Source organism: Neophocaena asiaeorientalis, unplaced genomic scaffold, assembly GCF_003031525.2.
Source record: "Neophocaena asiaeorientalis asiaeorientalis breed wild unplaced genomic scaffold, Neophocaena_asiaeorientalis_V1.1 scaffold11, whole genome shotgun sequence".
NCBI lineage: Eukaryota > Metazoa > Chordata > Mammalia > Artiodactyla > Phocoenidae > Neophocaena > Neophocaena asiaeorientalis.
This window is the reverse complement of record NW_020173124.1, coordinates 615,235-636,831: the sequence shown is the minus strand read 5'-3', so window position 1 is coordinate 636,831 and position 21,597 is coordinate 615,235. Positions and strand designations below refer to the sequence as shown.

Genomic DNA, 21,597 nt, shown 5'->3' with positions numbered 1-21,597 from the left:
ACAAAAAAAAAAAAAAAAAAAAAAAAAAAAAAACATCATAAAGGTTTTATGATAAACCCTTCTTGAGCCATATGTTAGTTTCTGTTTGGATAATGAGATCTGGTCTTGCATGATTACGCACTAGTAAAAATGGTTTCATCATCATGACTTTGTAAAAATAAGAAAGGTACACACTTATATCATGTTTTATTTAGTGCTTTACAGATATTACTCTCAATCTGCACAAAGATTTTCAGGAAAAATCTTTTTCTGAGAGGCTTTCTCACTTCAAAACCACATACCAACTATAAATCTTTGTATAATTCAGATTTTATCTGCTTCACATTCATGGTTAACACCATAAGAACTATCTCAGTACTTAGAACACGTATGGTTATTTAATATTTTCCTAATTCTGTTTTAGTTACCCACGGAGGTAATAAAATATTTGAGTAAAGGAGTATCATTTATTTATTTGTGTTAACTACAGAGTCTAGCTAAGCCCTTTATAAGAACAATATTAATAATTATAATAATATCACCTAACACTAATTTTCATTGTAATTCCATGAAGATGATTATTAGCAATCCAGTTTTACAGATAAAGAACCTAAGGCAGGGCTTCCTTGGTGGCGCAGTGGTTGAGAGTCTACCTGCCAATGCATGGGACACGTGTTCGTGCCCCGGTCCGGGAAGATCCCACATGCCACAGAGCGGCTGGGCCCATGAGCCATGGCTGCTGAGCCTGCGCGCCTGGAGCCTATGCTCCGCAACGGGAGAGGCCACAACAGTGAAAAAAAAAAAAAAAACTAAGGCAGAGAAATTCTTCAAGGTCTAATAGCCACAGGGTGATTGCCCAGTTATCTGACCTCAGGGAGCGTGACCCCAGAGCTCTTGCATAAACCACTGTGCTCTACTGGCAGAAGACTGAGTTCTTGTTTATTGAGATTCCCCTTGGAATTGTTATATCAAATCTCCAGATGGCGGTAGAGAGTCGTGTTACTGACAACATTCACATGGGACAAACTAATTCTTAGCTTCTTGGAGTTTGTAGTCTAGAAGGAAAACAGACTAAATTAACAACTAGGATCAATTAATTATTATGGACGTATTTTGAAAATAAGAGTATAGTAAATATATTTTAAAAAGTAGCATCGTGTGGTCCTAAAAGGTCCTTGGGCTTAATTCAATTCCTTCCTCTGTCACTCACTAGCCTTGTTACCTGAGGCAAATTAATTAACTTCTGGGTTCTTATTTCCTCATTTGCAGGATAGAGCAGCTAGAAGTAAGGAGGGAATAAATGGGAAACAAGATTGGGTTGGAATCAAACCATGGTGGGACTTAAAAAGTCCCCTTACAAAGAAATTTCTATTTTTATCCTTTAGGATAAGTGGTTCCAGGGATGTCAAACTTAAACGTGCATCAGAATTACTGGAGGGATCATTCACTCACATATTTATGGCCTCTACCCAAGATATTCTGATTCAGTTGGTCTGGGGTATGACTTGAGGTTTTGCATCTTTAACAAATCCCATGGAATGCTGATGCTGCCGTAAGAACCACTGCCCTAAAGGAAGGAGAAATATATTAAAAGTATTTGGTCAATGGAGTGAAAAGAGCAGATGTGCATACTGAAACTTGACTTCATCTGTACAAAGGGCAGACTGGAGAGAGACAGAACTACAGTAGGAGACTGAAAGGATGCTACTTCAGTAGATGAGGAGATAGCTGATACCAGGACAGAGAGAATGGTAGAGTTGAGATATACTTAGAGGCGAAGTCAGTAAAACATAGTGATAGAGATTTGTGGAGTAGGGGAGTTTGGGGAGAAAAGGAAAATTTGGGATGTCTTTATTTTTCTGGTTTCTGTAATTGGTTTCACCATCAAAAAGTGACATAGAGACCACATAAAGGAGAGGTCAGCAAAATTTTTCTGTAGAAGGCCAGATGGTAAGTGTTTGAGGCCCTATGGGCCATATGGTTTTTGTTGAACTACTCAGCTTAGCTGAGGTAGTGTAACAGCAGTCATATGAAAAATGAACGAGCGTTGCTGTGTTTCAATAACATTTTATTTATGGACGATGAAATGTAAATTTCATATAATTTTCATGTGTTATGAAATGTTATTCTTTATTTTTTTCCTACAATTTAAAAAAGTAACTCATGGACCAGTATCAGCCTGCAGGCCAAAGTTTACTGACAACTGATTTAAAGGATAAACTGAAAACTTACACTTTGGATATATGGAATTTTAGGTACCTCTGGGACATAGTTGAGTATTCAGGGTTATAAAGGCAAGAAGAGTTTGGGCTGGAGCTAGAGCTTTTGTAGTCATTCAATTGTAGGTTGAAGACAAGAAAACAAATGAGATTTCCTAAGAATATTACAGAAAATGAGAAAAGGACAAGGACAGAACCCTGGAGAGAACTAACATTCAAGAGAAAGGCAAGAAGGTTGCTGAGAAGAGGGTGGCCAAGGGATTCCAGAACCAAAAGAGAGCATAGTCAAAAAAAGTATGGGAAGAGTTTCAAGATGACAGTGGCCAAAAATGTTAACTCTTGCAGAGCAGTCAAGAAAGATAAAGACATACAGCACAGTATTCATTAGATTTGGCAACCTGGAGGAGGGTCAGCTGCAATTTTATTTAGAACAATTTCAGTGGAGTTGTTTGCATATGTCCTAGTGATCCTAAGTATGTATGAGGCTAGATATTAGTATAAATGTCCAAGTCTATTTAGTAAAAAAAATATAACTTATTAAACAATAGTACTATATTCTTAAGTAACAAAATGTAAATACAAAGAAAGACAACCTTCATAGCAATCAGCTTAGGAGACACAGTCTCCATTTATGTCTGTTAATATATGCTTTATGTATATAGGCGCTCCTACGTTTGGTGCATAGATATGTACAAGTGTTATATCCTCTTGCTGTATTGATCTCTTTGTCATATGTAATGTCCTTTTCCTTTTGTTACAGTCTTTGTTTTAATGTCTGTTTCATCTGATATGAATATTGCTACCAAGCTTTCTTTTTGTTTCCATATGCTTGGAATATCTTTTTCAATACCTTCACTTTCAGTGTGAATGTGTATTTAGATCTGAAGTTTGTCTCTTTTTTATTGTTTTCCCTGCTGTTTTTTAGTAGCTCTTTCTTTCATATAATTATATACTATCAGTAGGAGATTTTTTTATTATTTTAATATTTAAAATGGACCTTAGCTTAAAATACTAATATTTCTAAGAATGGTAAAGTGGTGTGAAACAGTTAAAATGCTTCCACCTTTATGTGTTGATATCAGCAGCTTTGAAGGGGTGAGATTTCTGACTGAGGCAAAGTGAAAGGCAGGTGATAGCAAAGCAAAGAGGAATATTTGAGATTTGAGTAAATTTGTTAGGATTCTATGAGGTCTTAGAACATTGTGCAGTACTGAGAGCCTAGTAGTAGAGAGAGACAAAATTAGCAATGAAGAGGAGAAATAAGAGTTGAAACATGCCAAAGACATGTTGCTACCTCATTCCAGCTATTAATATGAAAAATCACCATGGAACTCACTTTCTACTCTTATACCTCCTTCCTATAACAGGTAGTCTTTTGCTTCCTCTACCATTTATATAGACTAGCACCTAATTTAATTTCTCAATAAATCTTTCTGTATCATCTTTAAACCATATTTTGAATTAGTGTGTTTTGTTGGTTTACCTGAAAAACTTAATTACCATTTTTAGCATTATTTCTTTGGCAAAATAGAATACAAATATCAAACAACTAAACTGTAAATGAACTTATATGCAGGCAGTAAGTTTAGCTGCATTATAAATTGCTGTTTTTAAAATATGGTACAATACAGTTTACCTTGGAGCAGTGGAAAAGATTAGTAACAAAGAAATCATAAAATTCTTTCTTCCTTAGTACTGGTTGTTTGATTTACTTGCCTCAGTTGTACAAATGTACGTGATTATGCACTCTTCATTCAGATACATTAAGGTGCAGAATCCATAGTTCTAATCCAGGATCAGAACTTCTCAACCTCTGTACTTTTCATATTTGGAGACAGATAATTCTTAGTTGTAAGGGGCTTTCTTTTGCATTGTAGGAAGTTTATTAGCATCCTTAGCCTCTATCCACTAAGATGCCAATAGTACCCCCAGTTATGTCATTCAGAAATGTCTCTAGATATTCCCAAATATCCCCTGCGGGGCAAAATCCCCCCTCACCCCCACTGCCATTGGTTGAGAACCACTGTTTTAGATAAAAATTTTTGTGATTATTAAATCATTGTATTAAATCTTTGATTTGCTCACACAAAGCTTAATAAAATCTAGTTAATCAGTGGAAAAAAAAGAAACTTTTCTGACACAGATGTTTCTTCTTTTAAATTATACAGCAAGTGAAATAAACAGCAAGTCAGAAAGACATATCACCTCTTTAGAAAATCTGAAAGTTCATTGATATTTTAAGATACACTTCACCAATAAATATGACATGATATTACATGTTTAACTTAACTCTGTTACTGAAAAGTATGCACAAATAAATGAAAATAGTATATGTGGCTTTTAAAAAATTTTTCGAAATACAGGTATCTATGGAAGATCATATAAGATTTTTAGATTTTTTTTTCTACTTCATAAAAATAGAATACAGTATAAAATTAATCTGTAAAATATAATTTGATGAAAGTAACTCCTGCATACCCAGTATTGCTGGAAACTGGTGAAACTAAAGCAATAAGAATGCCTTTTACTTGCACACATTTTGTTATATGTGTGTGTTTTAAATAAGGAATTCACTCTAGTTCTTCAACGTCAAATATTAAAATTACAATTTCAAGATATTTGTCAAAGGGAAAATAGGATTAGGGATTAGTGTTTAATTGTAAGATCCTTCTGAAACTTCACTTCAACATATTCTTTTCTAAAAGGAAAATTATAGATACATTGTTTTCTTATGTTAGTAATTGTTTTTGTACCAATAAAGTTCATTAACAGGATGAATATTAGTTACCAAATTCCTTAATTTGGTAATTAGAATAGGTATCTGTCTAAATGCATGATTAGAAAACAGTATTCCTCATATCTAACACATTGGATCCTGACATTTTTCTGCTTTTGAGCTTAGTTTTATGAGGTAAATAAATATTGTACATATTTTATATTGCATCAACACAGATATTTTATTTGATCTTACTGGATAAAATAATTGGGTTTAAAGTGTTTATTTTTTGCTGATGAAAAGCGGACTGCAATTAAACATAGTATGCATGAAATATGAAATTATCTTTAATGATACTGTTTTCTTCTGTTTTCTTCTTAGAGCATACATCAGTCTTGTATGATTGCATAATTAACATTTGGTTCTCCAGTAAAGTATTGTAGTTTTGCATTATTTAGTCTCTTCACCTACAGCTATGAAGTGCTTTAGAAGTTTAATTTACTTTTGAAATTTTAGATTGTTGCCTTTTTAGAACATGTACACACATACATTGATGAGTATGCATATGAATCCAAATGTCTTTAAGTCTAACACAATAATAGATACCATAGAAATTTTAGGAAAAAATGATATGTATGTTGATAAGTCATAGTTCCTGCCAGCATAGAATTTGACAAACTATGGCTCAGAATTTGACAAACTAAGGCCCTCAGGCTAACTTCAGCCTTCTGCCAGTTTTGCAAATAAAATTTTATTTAAGCATAGCTATACCTATTGATTCACATATCGTTTCATGGCTGCTTTGTGCTGCAATAGCAAAATTGAATAATTACTAAGAAGAGCATAAGGGCTGCAAAGGTGAAAATATTTACTATCTGGCCTTTTACAGAAAAAAAAACTTGCCTACCCCTGATTTACCTAGAGAGACCACGGTATACTGATATAAAATATATGAATATATGTCACAGAAAATTAGAAAATAAGACAGTAAACAATAAATGCCTAATGCCTTGTATAGTAATAATTAAAACTAATATTTAGTGATGGAATAAATCAGCATTAGGTGGCTTCATTAGAAATGAAGAAAATGTTTTGTGAAAGAAAAATGACTTGAGCTGATTCATGAAGGAAGGATAATGAAATTCTACAGAAAGAAAAGTACCTTATGTGAAAGTGGAAAAGGACAAGCTATAGATATTCAGAGAACAATAAGGAGTTCTTTTTAGCATGTGCATAATGTGTATGTAGAAGGAAAGTGATAGATGAGGCTAGAAGATAAGATGGTATCTTAGAGAGAGAGATTGTTATATTTTTGGCAGTACCATAGAATACCAGTTACATGGTTGTAGTGGTTACTCAAAAGTGATGAACTAAAACTTTATGTTGGAAGAGGAGAGAGAAAAATGGAAAGAAAGCAGCATGTAATAGGGGAAGTCTGATAATACTTGACAACTTATTAAATATGGTAGTGAAAGAGAAGTTAAAAATCCGAGAAGTTAAAAATGCTTTGAAGTTAAAATTTTGTGAGTTTAGAAGACATGACATCTTTAATAATAAGAAACAGTGGATCAGGATTTAAAAAAAAATAAGCTGAAAGGAAAAAGAGCAGCAAGTAAGCCAGTGTGGCTAGTCCTAAGTAATCTTGCGGGAAGTGGTAGCAGATAAGATTTGAGACTTTGTGAGGTAGCTAGTGAGAAGCTATCCAAGATTTTTAAGCAAGGCAGCTATATGATCAAGTCTTTTTTAGAAAAAGAACTGTAGGCAATGGGAAGAGACTGAAAATCAAGAGATTATTTAGGAAATTAGAGCAGCAATCCAAGCAAGAGATGGAGAGAACCTAAATTGAGCCAGTCACCATAGAATTGGAGAGAATGGTGTATGGGTTTAGAGTACAGACTCTTAAATTCTTTGGTGCAAGAATTATGTCTTGTCTACTATGATATCCAGCTTTTTAAAACTAAGCAGAACACTGAGGTGCTTCCTAAATATGTATTCAGTGCATAAATATGAGGAGTGTTACATGTATCTGAGGTTCTTTTTTTGGTCACCTTGAGTTTTGATAATATGAACAATCAGTAAACCCGGTCTGCACATCTCCTAGATACAATAAATGGGATAGCCTTGGTTTGGTAGGAGTTTACAACCTCTGTATTGATATTGGATTTTGCAATAGTATTTCTCATAAAATATTTAATTACTTTATATCAGGTGTTGGCAAACCTTTTCTGTAAAGAGCCAGAAAATAAATATTTTAGGGTTTTGTAGGCCAAGTGGTTTATGCTGAAACTGCTCAACCCTGCTATTGTAGTGTGAAAGCAGCCTAGATAATATGTAAACTAATGAGCATGGCTATAGTCCAATAAAACTTTATTTACAAAAATAGGCAGTGAACCAGATATGGCTCCAGGATCCGCATTTGCTAATCCCTGCTTTATATTAAAATGTGAGTATGTGAACCAAATTCCTTAATTTGGTAATTAGAATAGGTATCTGTTTAAATGCATGATTAGAAAGAAACTTCAAAAAGATTTAACACCACTCTTTCAAAGTGAGAAGAGATAAAAAGTGAAAGAAGTTTTTGTGGATTTTTTCCATGCTGTGAAGCATAAAATATTGTGAATATTACCTTACAGTGTTATCATTAATACAGATATTGGGCTACAAAGTCAATATATTTTTTACTTTAGTATGAATATAGAAATTTAATATGTCATCATTGATTTTTAAAAGTTTTTAATCACAATTACAGGGTGTTGAGAAGAGCTAGTATGATTCTGGGCTAAAGATAATGATGTTCAAAGCAAAATCCAAGTACCTATTATTGAGCTGTCATGGATTAGGCTTTTAATTCTTTGAGAGGAATAGAATTTCCTATGTCAATGTTTTTAAACAAATTTCTCCTCTTCCTTCTTCCTTTTCCTCCCTTTACTCCTCTTAATTTTTCTGTTTTTCTCCTTCCAACAGTGCCTCTTCATTTCACCACCTTTTCTGTAACATTTTTCCTCCTTAAAAACCTTCCCATCTAACCTCTTGCTTCTCTAACCTGCAATTCTTTAGAGACTCCAATTATGATAGATGAAGTTAAACGGGAAGAAAGTAGAATATGTGGCATTTATACCATGTGACAGAGGGACATGCACTCCTACAGAATCTCTCAACTTTAGCTTCCAGTATTTTCTAATAATTTTTGTTCTTAACTGATTTGCTTCGGAAAATGTTTGAGTCTTTCATTTGCATTTATTTATTTTTAAATTTTTATTTTATTTATTTATTTAATTTTTTTTGCGGTACGCGGGCCTCTCACTATTGTGGCCTCTCCCGTTGTGGAGCACAGGCTCCGGACGCGTAGGCTCAGCGGCCATGGCTCACGGGCCTAGCCGCTCCGCGGCATGTGGGATCCTCCCAAACCGGGGCACGAACCCGTGTCCCCTGCATCGGCAGGCGGACTCTCAACCACTGCACTACCAGGGAAGCCCATCATTTCCTTTTATTTACTTTTTAAATCAAATACACAGACATGAATTGTTTTTGTTATCTTGTGGGGAGGGTGTGAAGACTGGCAAAAGCCACGTTGAGTATTTATTAAATTCAGTTAATTTTTCTACAATTTTTATTATAATCTATTGATTTTTATTGTTTGTGCTTTATAAGTCTACAAGACTAATATTATTATACTGAGCAGTAGATCCATTTGTTAGGAAGATTTTAGTTGAAAACTAAAATATTGCTGGTGGGATCAGAAGGTATAACTCTTTCATGCCTTCAACTGACAAACACAGTTCTAAAGAATTTATTCTACAAGATAGTCTCTATAAAAATGAGATTTGAAAGAACAATTTGATCAATTGACATTAAAATCTTATCCAGAAGGCACGATGACAAAATAAGAAACACAAAAGAATGAGAGAATGACATTGAACTGCAAAATTTAATATTCCATTCTAAATTTGAATATATCATGTTATTTATACAATGGAATATAGTAAGTATGAGTATGTGGAGCAAACTTTAGCCATGGAATAAGTTAATACAGAAAAAAAAAGAAGTAGATGTCATTATAATGAAGGAAGACAAACATGTTTTTCACATAGGCCTCTGATTTGAAAAAGAAGAAATGGCCTGAAGGGGTGTACAATATATGTAACAGCAGTTTCCTATGGAAACTGTTCAGAATGTCGTGCTAAGGCAAGAAGGGAATCTATATGGTATGGTAGGAAAATAACGACATCCACTGGAACTCCCAACACTGGCATGATAGTCTACCTGAGTTTATTTTATACTAAATGTGATAATTATTCCTGATTATTTCTCAGACTAAATCCTTAAAAAATTTTTTTTGCTTCTAAAGCAATAGAATGCATACCATTCCTCTTAGAGGAAATTGAGGGAGTTATCTTAGTTGTTATCTTCAAGGAGGAAAAATGTTTTTATTCATGAAATTGTTGTGTATGATTGTCTGTTATTGTCATATGAATCACTCGAGTAATGGGTGCTATGCAGGGAATTTCACTTTGAATCATTACGTGAATAACCCTTGTCAAACTCAGAGGTTCCCTAATCTAGTCTTCTTTCTTCACTCTTAATATTTCACTGTGTAATTACAGCTCCCAATCCCTGTGCCGCTAATGATGGCAGAGGCCCCTGCTCTCATATGTGTCTGATCAATCATAATAGGAGTGCTGCTTGTGCTTGCCCACACTTGATGAAGCTTTCCTCAAACAAGAAGACCTGCTATGGTAAATTTCTTACAGTTCTTATCTAAACTCCAAATTGAATTCTCTCAAATTGTATTAGCATTCAGATTTTCCTCAAAGTAAAGCGGAAGAGGTTTTTAATGTCCTTAAAAACATTAGATGTGGTGCTATTTTCAGACTGTTGATTCATCTACTTTTGGGGAGACTGACGAATTCTTTAAATATGTGATATGCTGCACTTTGCTGTTTATTACCTTATTCACTTTTTTTCTTGCTACTTTCTTATTTGGTGTGTTAGCAGAATTTATCTCTACAAAACAGGGAGATTTGTAAGTGAAAGTGCATTATCAGAAAATGATGATGTAGGTAACCTGCATAATAAAGAGGTACTTAACAGCTTTAATCTCCTCCTGCTCTTCTACAGTTACTTTAGCATCATTTTATAGGGTATTATCAAGTTGAAGGGAGAAAATATGAAGTAAAATATGTAACTTGGAAAGGTTTGTAAAAATCACTTAAACAGCATATTTAAACTAAAAAATGAAAATAAAATTTGTGAATGAAAACCAGACTGTGGGTTCTTCAGAACCTTTTTTTTTTTTTTTAGATTCCATATATATGTGTTAGCCTACGGTATTTGTTTTTCTCTTTCTGACTTACTTCACTCTAGATGTATATGTATAGCTGATTCACTTTGTTTTAAAGCAGAAACTAACACACCATTGTAAAGCAATTATACTCCAATAAAGATGTTAAAAAAGAAAAGGACACTTAATAAAAGTTGGTGGTTGATAATAAGATATGTTGGGAACTGTGCTTTAACTCTACACAATTTAGAGGTGAATTCAAAAAAAGTGAAGGTACCTTGAACTCTACATAAGGTTTTTGATATAAAATAATGTCATGTGTAATTACAGATAGAGATCTAATTTACACACCTCATACATACATTCTACATTCTTGAATATACCAAGTTTGCTCTGGACTTTGGGCTAGCTGTTCCCTCTTTTAAAAACACTCCTCTCTTAGATTTTCTAATTGTAGGCTCCTTTTAGCTATTCATCACCTTTGTTGAGGGCTTCCCTGATGACCTAATTTACGGTAGCTCTCCTACTGATATTTTCTTGTTTCTGGTATTCTTGTTTTTGATATTTCTTGTTTCTGTTCTTTATTTATTGTTTGTCCCTCTTAGAATGTAAGCTACTACATGAGAAGGCCCTCATTTATCTCATTTACTTCTGTTTTCCAAGGACCTGTAATTTTGATTGGCATATAGGAAACATTCAGTTAATATTTGTTGATGTTAAATAAATGGTTGCTCTCTTATTAAGTCAAATGTATTTTTGACGTTGCTACCATGCCTTGGAAATTAGAACTTCTCAAATAACTTCTCAAAAAATAATCAGACTGTGGGTTTTTTTAGTTTTGTTTTGTTAGTAATTTTTGTTTATTTGCAAAGCACTTACTTTTAAGGGCAAAAAAGAGTGTATTCATCAAATCTTAACTCAGGAATCTAGGCACATGTGGCCTTAATTAATTTTATACAATAATACCATATCTCAAATATCAACAATAACCCCAAAGAGAAAAACAAGGAAATAGAACATCTGTGACTCCTATTTCTATTAAATCTACTAATATTTCACAAACTCATTGCAAGAAAGGTGCCTATTTAAGTAGAAATGATAGAATGTCTCACAATATTAATTACTACAGATTCACAAAAATTTACAGTACAGCATGCTTTAATATTATATGAACCCTAATTTTGATAGGGAAAATATAAACATGATTTTTAAAAGCAATGTTTAATCTCATTTTATTCAAAGATGGTATAGAAAAAATGTTCTTAGATTCCTTCAAAAAGCACTTAATGCACTGCAGTATTGTTATAGTTATAAACAAAGAACAAATATGGCTGTTTGACATTTTTAGAGTTCATGTCCTTTAACAAGTTTATTTGAAATTCTAAGATCAGATCAATTACTGATAATTTCTTGGCATTTCTAACTAAAGAAAAATGACTTAAGGATTCTAACTTGCTTTACATTTGTTATTATTAAGTACTTTCATTTAAAAATAGATAAATCATTTCTGCCTTCATGTTTCTGTCAAATCTTGGTCATGATTTTCTGGTGTTAAAAACCTATTAAATCATCAACAAATAATATTTAGAATTTCTAGACAGCTTCAAACTTGCCAAACTTATAAAGAAAAACACATTTCTATTTCTTTTCTAGAAATGAAAAAATTTCTTCTTTATGCAAGACGTTCTGAAATCAGAGGAGTGGATATTGATAATCCATATTTTAACTTTATCACGGCCTTTACAGTCCCTGATATTGATGATGTTACTGTGATAGACTTTGATGCATCTGAAGAACGTTTATACTGGACAGACATTAAGACACAAACCATTAAGCGGGCTTTTATTAATGGAACTGGATTAGAAACTGTTATTTCTAGAGGTAAAAGATTTTCACTTTACATCTTAAAAAAGTTTGTTATTCAGTTTGTAATAATTGCATCTCTTTTGTATTCTTTTTCTATTATCCAATTCTATGTTGTTAATTGAGAGTTGGAATCGATTATTCAGAGATTTAATAATATGCTATATCCTAACAATTGTAGAATGCTGTAATTATGTTGCACATAGTAGTCTGATAACTAGAAATTTAGTTTCACAAGAAGAAAAAATTTCAGAACAGATAATTTGCAGATTTCTAAATAAACAGATTTGAAGACTCCTTTTTGCTGATGCGGGAAAAGTTGTATTTGCCTAGAGAAAATATAGGATATTGGTAAAGACTGGTTTCCCCCTCTGGTTCAAGCTTGTTATCAGCTTTCTTTTGCATAAATTTTTACAGAACTAGACTAAACAAATAAGAGAGAAAACCTGTTCCTATCCACCTCCCGACCCAGCAGTTTGAATCACAGGTTTTCAGTAATGCTATTGATTAACATTAACAAAAAAAAAAAAAGTTTTCCAAAGTAGAAAATATAGCCGAAATGAAACATACATATAAATGCAGTGGCTGAATTCTAAATATTTAGCATTGAATTATCTTCATTTTTGCTTAAATTTTGGTATAATGTGATTTCTGGGTCAGTTATCGTTTTAGTGAGTGAATCTTAGTTGAGCACCTGCTGTTTGCCGTGACTGCAAAATCAAAGAAGACACAGTTTTTCTTCAGTTTCATGCCCCCTAGGCATGATAGAGTGATTTGAAGGAGGATGGAGGAAGGCATGATCAGTGATCCATATAGATATATGAAACTCCTCTGCCTTGAAGCATACTGACAATTTAAAATCAGACCTTATTTGAGCAATGATCAACTTCTTAACGAAAGCAATAAGAAGTGCAGGTTTTAAATTTACAGTGTTTTTCAAGAGTTTCCACTGGCTTGAGTACCGTTAGTAGATCTGAAAGTATTCGAGCACTCAGGTGCTCTTGTATGTATGCTAGCTCTTTACCCATCTCAGGTTAGTACTGTTAATGCAACTTGAATAAATTGGTTATAAGCTTGTTTAAATATTGAATTACAAACTTTCTCTAAGAGAAGAGCCTTTCTAAAAAAGCTAATGCAAAGATTTCCTTTTTGTGCAGGATTTTTTTTACAGGAGCAAGGGAAAAAATAATTATTGTTAGACTAGATTTAAAAAGACTACCTGGTTAATGATCATGAAAAATCTTGAGAGAACAGTTAAAGCACATAAGGTACTCCCAAGACTGACAGTCAGTTTGGTGGTCCTCTCACAAGAAATTCATAAAAATCTAATAGAAAATTGTTCACATACTTTATCGTGAATGTGAAATACTTTCCAAAGGCTCTATGAATTGTATAAAGTAAAAGATGGTCTATCTCAAAAAAAATTGGGGAAAGATTTTCTGTCTGTAATTGTAAATTGATAACTAGTAGTAATTTGGTGAGTTTATCTTTAAGAAAAATAACAGACTTATCTCCATTTAGCACACTCTGTTTACAATTATTAACCAAAAATTGAGCAATAATATTTTCTCACTAATAATAGATGTACTCATTAGGATCAATAATTATTAATTCAGGCATTTTGAAAAGTATTAGAATATGTTCTATATGATAAGAAATTGAAGAAGGGTCAGTATAGACTGAATAGTATGAAGTACAGAACAAGAGGGTGTTATACGAGCTGATGGAGCTAAAAAAAAAGGAACCAAATCATGCCAGCCTTTATAGGATAACTCGTTGATTTTTATGTTAATACTAAAAATAATGGAAACTTAGGAAATGTTTTAAGGAGAGTACAACTACATGATTATCTTTGCTTTGGAAAAGATCACTCTAGATATTATGTGTAGGGACTTCCCTGGCGGTCCACTGGGTTAAGACTTTGCCTTCCAATGCAGGGGCTGCACGTTTGATCCCTGGTCAGGGAGCTAAGATCCCACATGCCTAGCGGCCACAAAAACAAAACATAAAAAATATACAGATATTATGTTTAGTGTAAAATTGAAAAGGTCTGGGTTGGGGGGTAGGATGAGCAGTAGACTCTGGGAAACAAGGCTGCTATAGTGGTTTTAGTAAGAGGTGATGGAAGCCTGGACAAGGGTGGAAACAACAGAGATAGTGAAATGTGGAAAAATCATTGAGGTATCAATGAGTAAATATATGAAATAACTGAATATGAAAGTTGAGGAATAGACATTTTCAAGGACAACTCAGTTTCTGGCTGCCCCACAAGTTAAATGATGTTGCTTTTCCCTTTCTTCCAAAGTGAAACCTTGTTAGGGACTGATATGTCCTTCCATTAAAAGAGAAACTTGAGGGGCTTCCCTGGTGGCACAGTGGTTGAGAGTCCGCCTGCCAATGCAGGGGACACGGGTTCGTGCCCTGGTTCGGGAAGATCCCACATGCGCTGAGCGGCTAGGCCCGTGAGCCATGGCTGCTGAGCCTGTGCCTCCGGACCTTGTGCTCTGCAACGGGAGAGGCCCATGTACCACAAAAAAAAAAAAAAAAAGAGAAACTTGAGATGAACTTTTGACAGTTCAGTTTCTGAACGCATTAAAGTATCTTGAATCCTGCCAGTAATTGTTCTTTATTTTATGCTTTCATCTTTTAGATGTCTTGTAAATGAGTCTTTGGCCTTTCTCTTACTTCTTATACTGTTGGCCTCTGTATTTTCTCACTTCATTGTCTTCCATCTACTGGAATTTTTCTTGAGACACTCTTCATATTTTCCTCAGCCCAAGTCTAAGGTGAAACCACCAAAAAAAAGGATCAGGCCCCAAATCAGTGAGATCTAGATTTTGGAAACAGTCCTTGAATTAAAGTAGAAAGTTTAGACAGGGAACATCTGTTGTTTTGCCTATTACTGAATAGAATTTTCAATTTTCATTTTCACCCAGGAAGCCTTTTGGTGGAAGAATGTCAACATCTGTGATTTAGAAAAGAGGAGAGTAAAGAAAAGAAAGGCAAAAATGATACCTATAAATGCCATTCCATTGAGAACTGTGTATCTATAGCAATGGGTGCTAAATGAGCAATACTTCCCACATATATTCTTTATCTTTTAGTTAGAAAGATAGAAATGCTATTTTAGTTTACTCCATGGGCTTTTTTGTTTTTTTCTCACACCATATTCTGGATTTTGTATCTGGGATGTTGAATGGGTGGGGAGATAGCAATTATTTCACTAAGACAATCTATAACCTCAAAGAGCTTTATATCTGGTGAGAGTGAATTGTAAACATCTAACTAAAGTATAAGACTCAATGAAATAAGGAGGTTAATAAGGTGTAAGCCACTTCTTACAAAATTAGCACAAGGAGTACTGAGTTCTTACATGGGATTACTAAATTTCCCACTTAGGAGGAGGTGGTGAAATGAGGGTTCTGGAGGAAACTGTAGCAAGATCAATCTGGTTAAGCTATCAGTAGGCACAAAGATCTGGACATACATACATACAGAGGAGCAAGCAGTGAGGGGCAGATAGATCTTGTAAAAGAGTAAACTAGAAGGTTCATATCATGGCAGATCACAGAGGGTCTTATACCAGAGGAGCTGTTTTTGTTTTTTGTTTTGTTTTAGTTTTTTTCCCTCAAGACAATGGAAAGCTGCTGAAGACTTTTACAGATGGGTATAGGTCATTCAAACTCTTTTGAAGATAAATCACGTTATCAACCTGGTAGTTAGATAAGTGAGAAATTATAGACAAGGATACAACTAGAAGGTTACAGAGATGTTCCAAATCTGAAACAAAATTTAGATATAAGAAGGTGACAGACACCAAGAGTATGTGTAGAAGTAATTGAACCTGATGAATGAAAGAGAGGTGAAGTTGACCAAATTATTGGAAAGATACTGGAGACATTGATCCAGATGAAAATAAAAGAAGTAAGCTTGCTTCAGAATTTTTTCCCAAATCAGCATTGAGTTGTTTCTATAAGATAGGAATAATTATAGGTTTAGGACATTAAGAATATAAAGATTAGTCAAAAAGTTATAATTCTGCCCCTATGTTCTCTCAAAAAAAAAAAAAAGATTGGGAATGATTACATATGTGTTAAAAGTGACAAAACCGAGGCCATGGTAAATGCTCAATTGTTCAGAGTTGGAGAGGCATAAAATTAGTGAGGGTAAGCATAGAAGGCTCCTAAAGTATTTATAATGTTCTTAAGCTGGATCATGGATTTATGGATGTTTTATTAATTTGCATACCATGTGTTATATATAGTAACATATATACACACATACATGTATATATATTTGTATGATCAGTTTTTCATAAGTGCAACAAATAGAATATTAATACTTACAAAGTTCCCTTGAGAAAGCTTTTTACAAGCATTACCAATTTGATTTTTTAAACTTTTCTTCTAAGAACAGTAAAATAATTGTCCAGAAACCTACTGCAAATGAGTTTTGATTGGATGAAACCATAACTGCCCTCAGAAAGTTATAAGAATTGGGATCCCTTCCTCCTTTGAAGGCATGCCTGATTTGGGGTAGAAGGCTTTGTGTTCACACCCAAGAAGCTGGTGTCAGCAGGTCCACTTCATAGGAAAAAAAAAGATGTCTCACAAGCAGAGAATTGACAGGCAGTCCTTTTTCATTTAGATTCTCTACATTTTAACCAATTTGTATGCTTACCTCCATCCCTCTTTCATTTAAGGCCTTCTTTCTGTAATCTTTTTTCTTCTCTCTGAATTACATCTTTTAATGTTCCTTTAGTTTAGTGAGAATCTGTTAGTGATAATCTGATATAATATCTGAAAATATATTTATTTATTCTTTTTTTAAAGATAATTTTTTAAAATTGTAGTAAAATACCCATAACATAAAGTTTATCATGTTGACCTTTATATATATTTTTTTAATTTTATTTTTGGCTGCACCATGCGACATGTGGGATCTTAGTTCCCCGACCAGGGATCGAACCCGCACCCCCTGCAAGGGAAGTCCCTTGACCCTTCTTAATTGTACAGTTAAGTAGTGTTAAGAATATTCAGTGTGTGACCAATCTCTAGAACTCTTTCTGTCTTGCAAAATGAAATTATACCCATTAAGCAACAACTCCCCATGCCCCTTCTCTCATCTCCTGGAAATCACCATTCTATTTCTGTGTCTATGAATTTAACTTTTCTAGGTATCTCATATAAGAGGTATCATATAGTATTTGTCTTTTTGTGAATGGCTCATTTCACTCAGCATGATATCTTCACGGTTCATCCATATTGTAGCCTGTCAGTATTTCCTTTCTTTTTAAGGCTGAATAATATTCCATTGTATGTATGTATCACAATTTGTTTATACATTCATCAGTCAATGGACATTTGGGTTGTTTCACTTTTGGCTATTATGAATAATGCTGCAGTGGACATAGGTATATGAAGATCTCTTTGAGACCTTTAAATTCTTTTAGTCATATACCCAGAGGTGGAATGGCTGGATCATATGGTAATTCTATTTTTAATTTTTTGAGGAACTGCCATACTGTATCCCACAAGGCTGCACTATTTTAAATTCTCACCAACAGCCTGCAAGTGTTCCAATTTCTCCATATTCTTGCCAATATTTTTATTTATTTTCTGTTTTTCTTTTGGTTTTTGTTTGTTTGTTCATTTTCTACAGTAGCCATCCTAATGGGTATGAAGTGGTATATACTTGTGGTCATGATTTGCATTTCCTAATGATTAGTGATGTTGAATATCCTTTTGTGTTCTTGTTGGCCATTTCTATATCTGCTTTGGAGACGTGGCTATTGAGTTTTTGCCCATCTTTTTGTTGATGTTCAAGTGTAGTTTGAAAGATAATGATGGTTGAGTACAAATTCCAAGTTTAGAGTTACTTTCTCTCAACCCTTTCCAGAAATTATTTCGCTATCTTTTCACATCTCTTATTGCTGCTGAGAATCTCTGTCTAATTGTCATTCTTTTTTGCAGGATGTGTCTTTTCTCTCTAGATGCTTTTAAGATCTTCTTTTTCCTCCTGATAATATTTTTATTTAGCAACCTACAGTGTGTTGTACTTCCTTTTGGGTCATGTCTTTCATCAGCACAGGAGGAAAAACCCTCAATGGTCACCAATCTGACGATTTTTTCTAGCCGAGTCTCTCTATTCCTTCCTTTGTAAACTCTGACTAGGTATGGTAGGTTATTCATTCTAACCTCCAACTCACCTAATCTTTTTGTTTCTCTGTGCTTTCTCTGGCTAACTTTCTTCAATTTGTCTTGCAGTTCACTAGCTGTCTTGAAGTAACTAGTGTCTAACCTGCTGGTTAATCCATCTAATGAATTATTTTTTTTAATATTTGCAAGTTATTTTTGCTTCTCATTTATATATATTCCAAGAAGATTTTTAAAAATATTGTACCTTGCTTATTATTTTGAAGCATATATTTTTCTTTAAAACATTCCACGCATTTTTCTTTATCTTACACATAATTTTAAAACATGTAGGCTTTGGAGACTTAAACCTATTGTTTATTTTTCTCTTTATTCTTGGTCTTATGTCTCATTTCTTTTAATTTTTTGTTTTAATTTTTTGTTCTGATCAATTATGAGGAGAAACTCAGTCTATGGAAATTGTGAGGGCCTGGGTTAAAATTTTTTTTTCTTCCTTAGAGGATTTGAATTTGCATTTGTTGGAGGGAAAAGGAGTGACGGTAAGCCAGGAATCACTTTAGTTTGATTTCTCCTCTACCCAACCAATGAATACCTTGTTTATATACTACTAATCTCTTACCTAAGTGTAGACCTATGCTTAGAATTTGTTTCTCATACCCAGGAAAGAGACAGAAAAAAATGTTTTATATTTATTTTAAAAATTATTCTCCTTTTTAAGTAGGCAGATTTTTTATTTCCTACTCACCCAAGGATGTAGATCCTTCTGATATCCTGGAATTGCTCTTGTTTAGCTCTGCTACTTTTTGTGAGTTTAAGGACTGATTCCTCTTGCACTGAGCAACTAATAATCCTGGAATCTGTACATCATCATTACAAGTTTTTGTTCCAGTGGCAACACCAAATCTGTATTCCCACTTCCCTTCCTTTATGATTTTAGCTAACATACAAGTGTGTGTTAGCACTTAGAGATATTCCTGTCTGTCTTATGATCTCAACAATGCATTTAAAAGTTACAATTTAATATACATCAGGGAATTTTGTGGCAATGGAGGGCTTTTATGAATATCTAATCTGCCTTTCTTCAAGAAGTGAGAGTCCCTGGAAATAGTAAATTGAACTTTCTGAGAAACTTGTTCAGAGGTCTTGGCCTGACTTACTTGAAAACAAGAGTTGAGTCAATTCATTAATTTAGTACTTTTATTAAAAAAAGAAAAATATCATTAAACATATTGCAGTTTTTATTCTTCCCCCGACCCCTTTACTGTGAATTTACCAGGACACTCTAAAACAATGAGACTTGGGCATTAGTGGTGGTCAAAAAAGACATAAAATTTATCTTAGGCATAAAGCTGATAATTAGAAGCTCCAAACTAATGGACAGGAAAAGGGTGAGGATAGAAAATGAGAATTGAGACTGCCTGAGTATATGTTTAGATATGTACTCCTGAAAATACACTTGAGGATCTTACATCTGATATTTTTAGCTCAGCTCACATATCCTTAAGATTATGGATTGTGCATATCATGAATTCATCAATTCATTAAAAATATTTATTTTGAAGGCAATGTTGTATACGTTTGGAGTGAGAGCTATAAAGATAAATTAGCAAGGAGCCCACCTTCAAGAAGTATATGTGAAAGTACTAGTATGTTAACAAATAATCATCACATTAGGTAGAAAGGGGTTGACCAGATATAGTCCTGTTGAGTTAGGTAGATAAAGAAAATCTTTATGGCTGGAATATATAGGAGAATTGATTAGGTTTTTGTGGTTGAAGGATGATGTTGCCTATCAGCTGGCCTATTCTGCATGAGATTTAGAAAAGTGAAGATGGGATTGGATGTGAGGTCCAGGTAATTCTATATAGATTGGAAAGTTTAGGACAAGGCTGGGAATCTGAGAACACATCAATATGACTGAAGTGTAATAAGATAATTGGCTAAAAATAGTGAGAAATAAGGTTGGAAAGGTAATTATATTCAGATTATACAGAAAGCCAGGCTAAGGAATCTAGATATCACTTTCTGAGTGGTTGGAAGCAATAGAATACCTTGGGGCAACCAAAGGTCATGATCCAGAGCTCTCTAGTCAGAAAAATAACCTGGCAGCAACTAAATCAACTGCTTGAAAGAAGAAAACGACTGTATGCTATGCAATAGTAAAGATAGAAATAGATTTGAGAGAGCATGAACTACAGAATTCACAAGGACTAAATAGGTATTCATAGCTTACATTTGGCTATGATTTCCAGTTTCAGAATGCAATGTCTTCTCTAGGCTGTATGATTAAGAGTCAATCAGAAATAAGTAAAAGGATTTTGAGCAGAAGAGACAGCGGAAAAAAACCAAACAAACTCTGGATAACATGTATTTTAGAGGAAACAAAAACTTATTTTATTTTTGCCAGTACCAAGCAATTCAGGGTAAAAAAGCAGAAAGTATTAAGTCCTTGGTTTGGCAAAGTATCCATCAACCCTGAATTAAGCTGCATGAACACACATACTCTAATATTCACAACAATCCTATGAATTATCTATAATTATCCTCATTTTGCTGATTAAAAAAAGGCCAAAATTTAAGCAATTTAAGGACAAAAAATAGGCACCCAACCTAGAACAGGAAGCCAAATCTTCTCATTACTGTTTCTCAGCAACCAATTAAGTCCAGAGAGTGAAGGAGGAAGAATAAATATTCTGGGTGAGGCAAATAAATATCTGACTTGGCAGGTTTAGCTTTACAGAGGTGTTGTATTACTTTTTCTTCCCTTGAGAAAAGAGGGAACTGGATGAGAATCACTAAAAATAAAAGTAAATTTCAAGTGTTGGGTTGAGAAATGAAGTTCACATACAAAATTTGCCAACTTACCAGAAATTAATGATGAAAGTAACTTGCAGAATGAGAAGTTGTTGCTTACAGGAGAAATTGAAACATGGGGAATCCCTTTTAAGGGCACTGTGATTAAAAGTTATTTAGAAATAATAAAAAGAATATTGAGCAGGCTCTGTTAAGACTCAAGGATGTAAACTTGGGGTAGAGCCTACCATGCCAGCACGGCACTTCACAGCTGACCCAGAATTGCCAGGCCTCCCTTATTTTGCTCCTTTAAATTTTGAACTAGTGAGACTTCCCTGGTGGTGCAGTGGTTGGAAGTCTGCCTGCCAATGCAGGGGACACGGGTTCAAGCCCTGGTCCAGGAGGATCCCACATGCTGTGGAGCAACTAGGCCCATGTGCCACAACTGCTGAGCGTGGGCTCTGGAGCCTGTGAGCCACAACTACTGAACCTGAGTGTCACAACTACTGAAGCCCGCACGCCTAGAGCCCGTGCTGTGCAATAAGAGAGGCCACAGCAATGAGAGGCCTGCGCACCACAGTGAAGATTATC

At 34.2% G+C, this 21,597-nt stretch overlaps 1 protein-coding gene across 1 annotated transcript in view; it reads left to right on the top strand.

Annotated features, from left to right (window-relative positions):
- LRP1B (LDL receptor related protein 1B) overlaps positions 1-21,597 on the top strand; it is a 1,787,379-nt gene that overhangs the window by 1,200,552 nt on the left and 565,230 nt on the right. The window contains exons 28-29 of the mRNA XM_024744102.1: positions 9,519-9,650; positions 11,849-12,076. Of these exons, the coding sequence (XP_024599870.1) occupies positions 9,519-9,650; positions 11,849-12,076 (360 nt within the window). The remainder of the gene's footprint in view (positions 1-9,518; positions 9,651-11,848; positions 12,077-21,597) is intronic.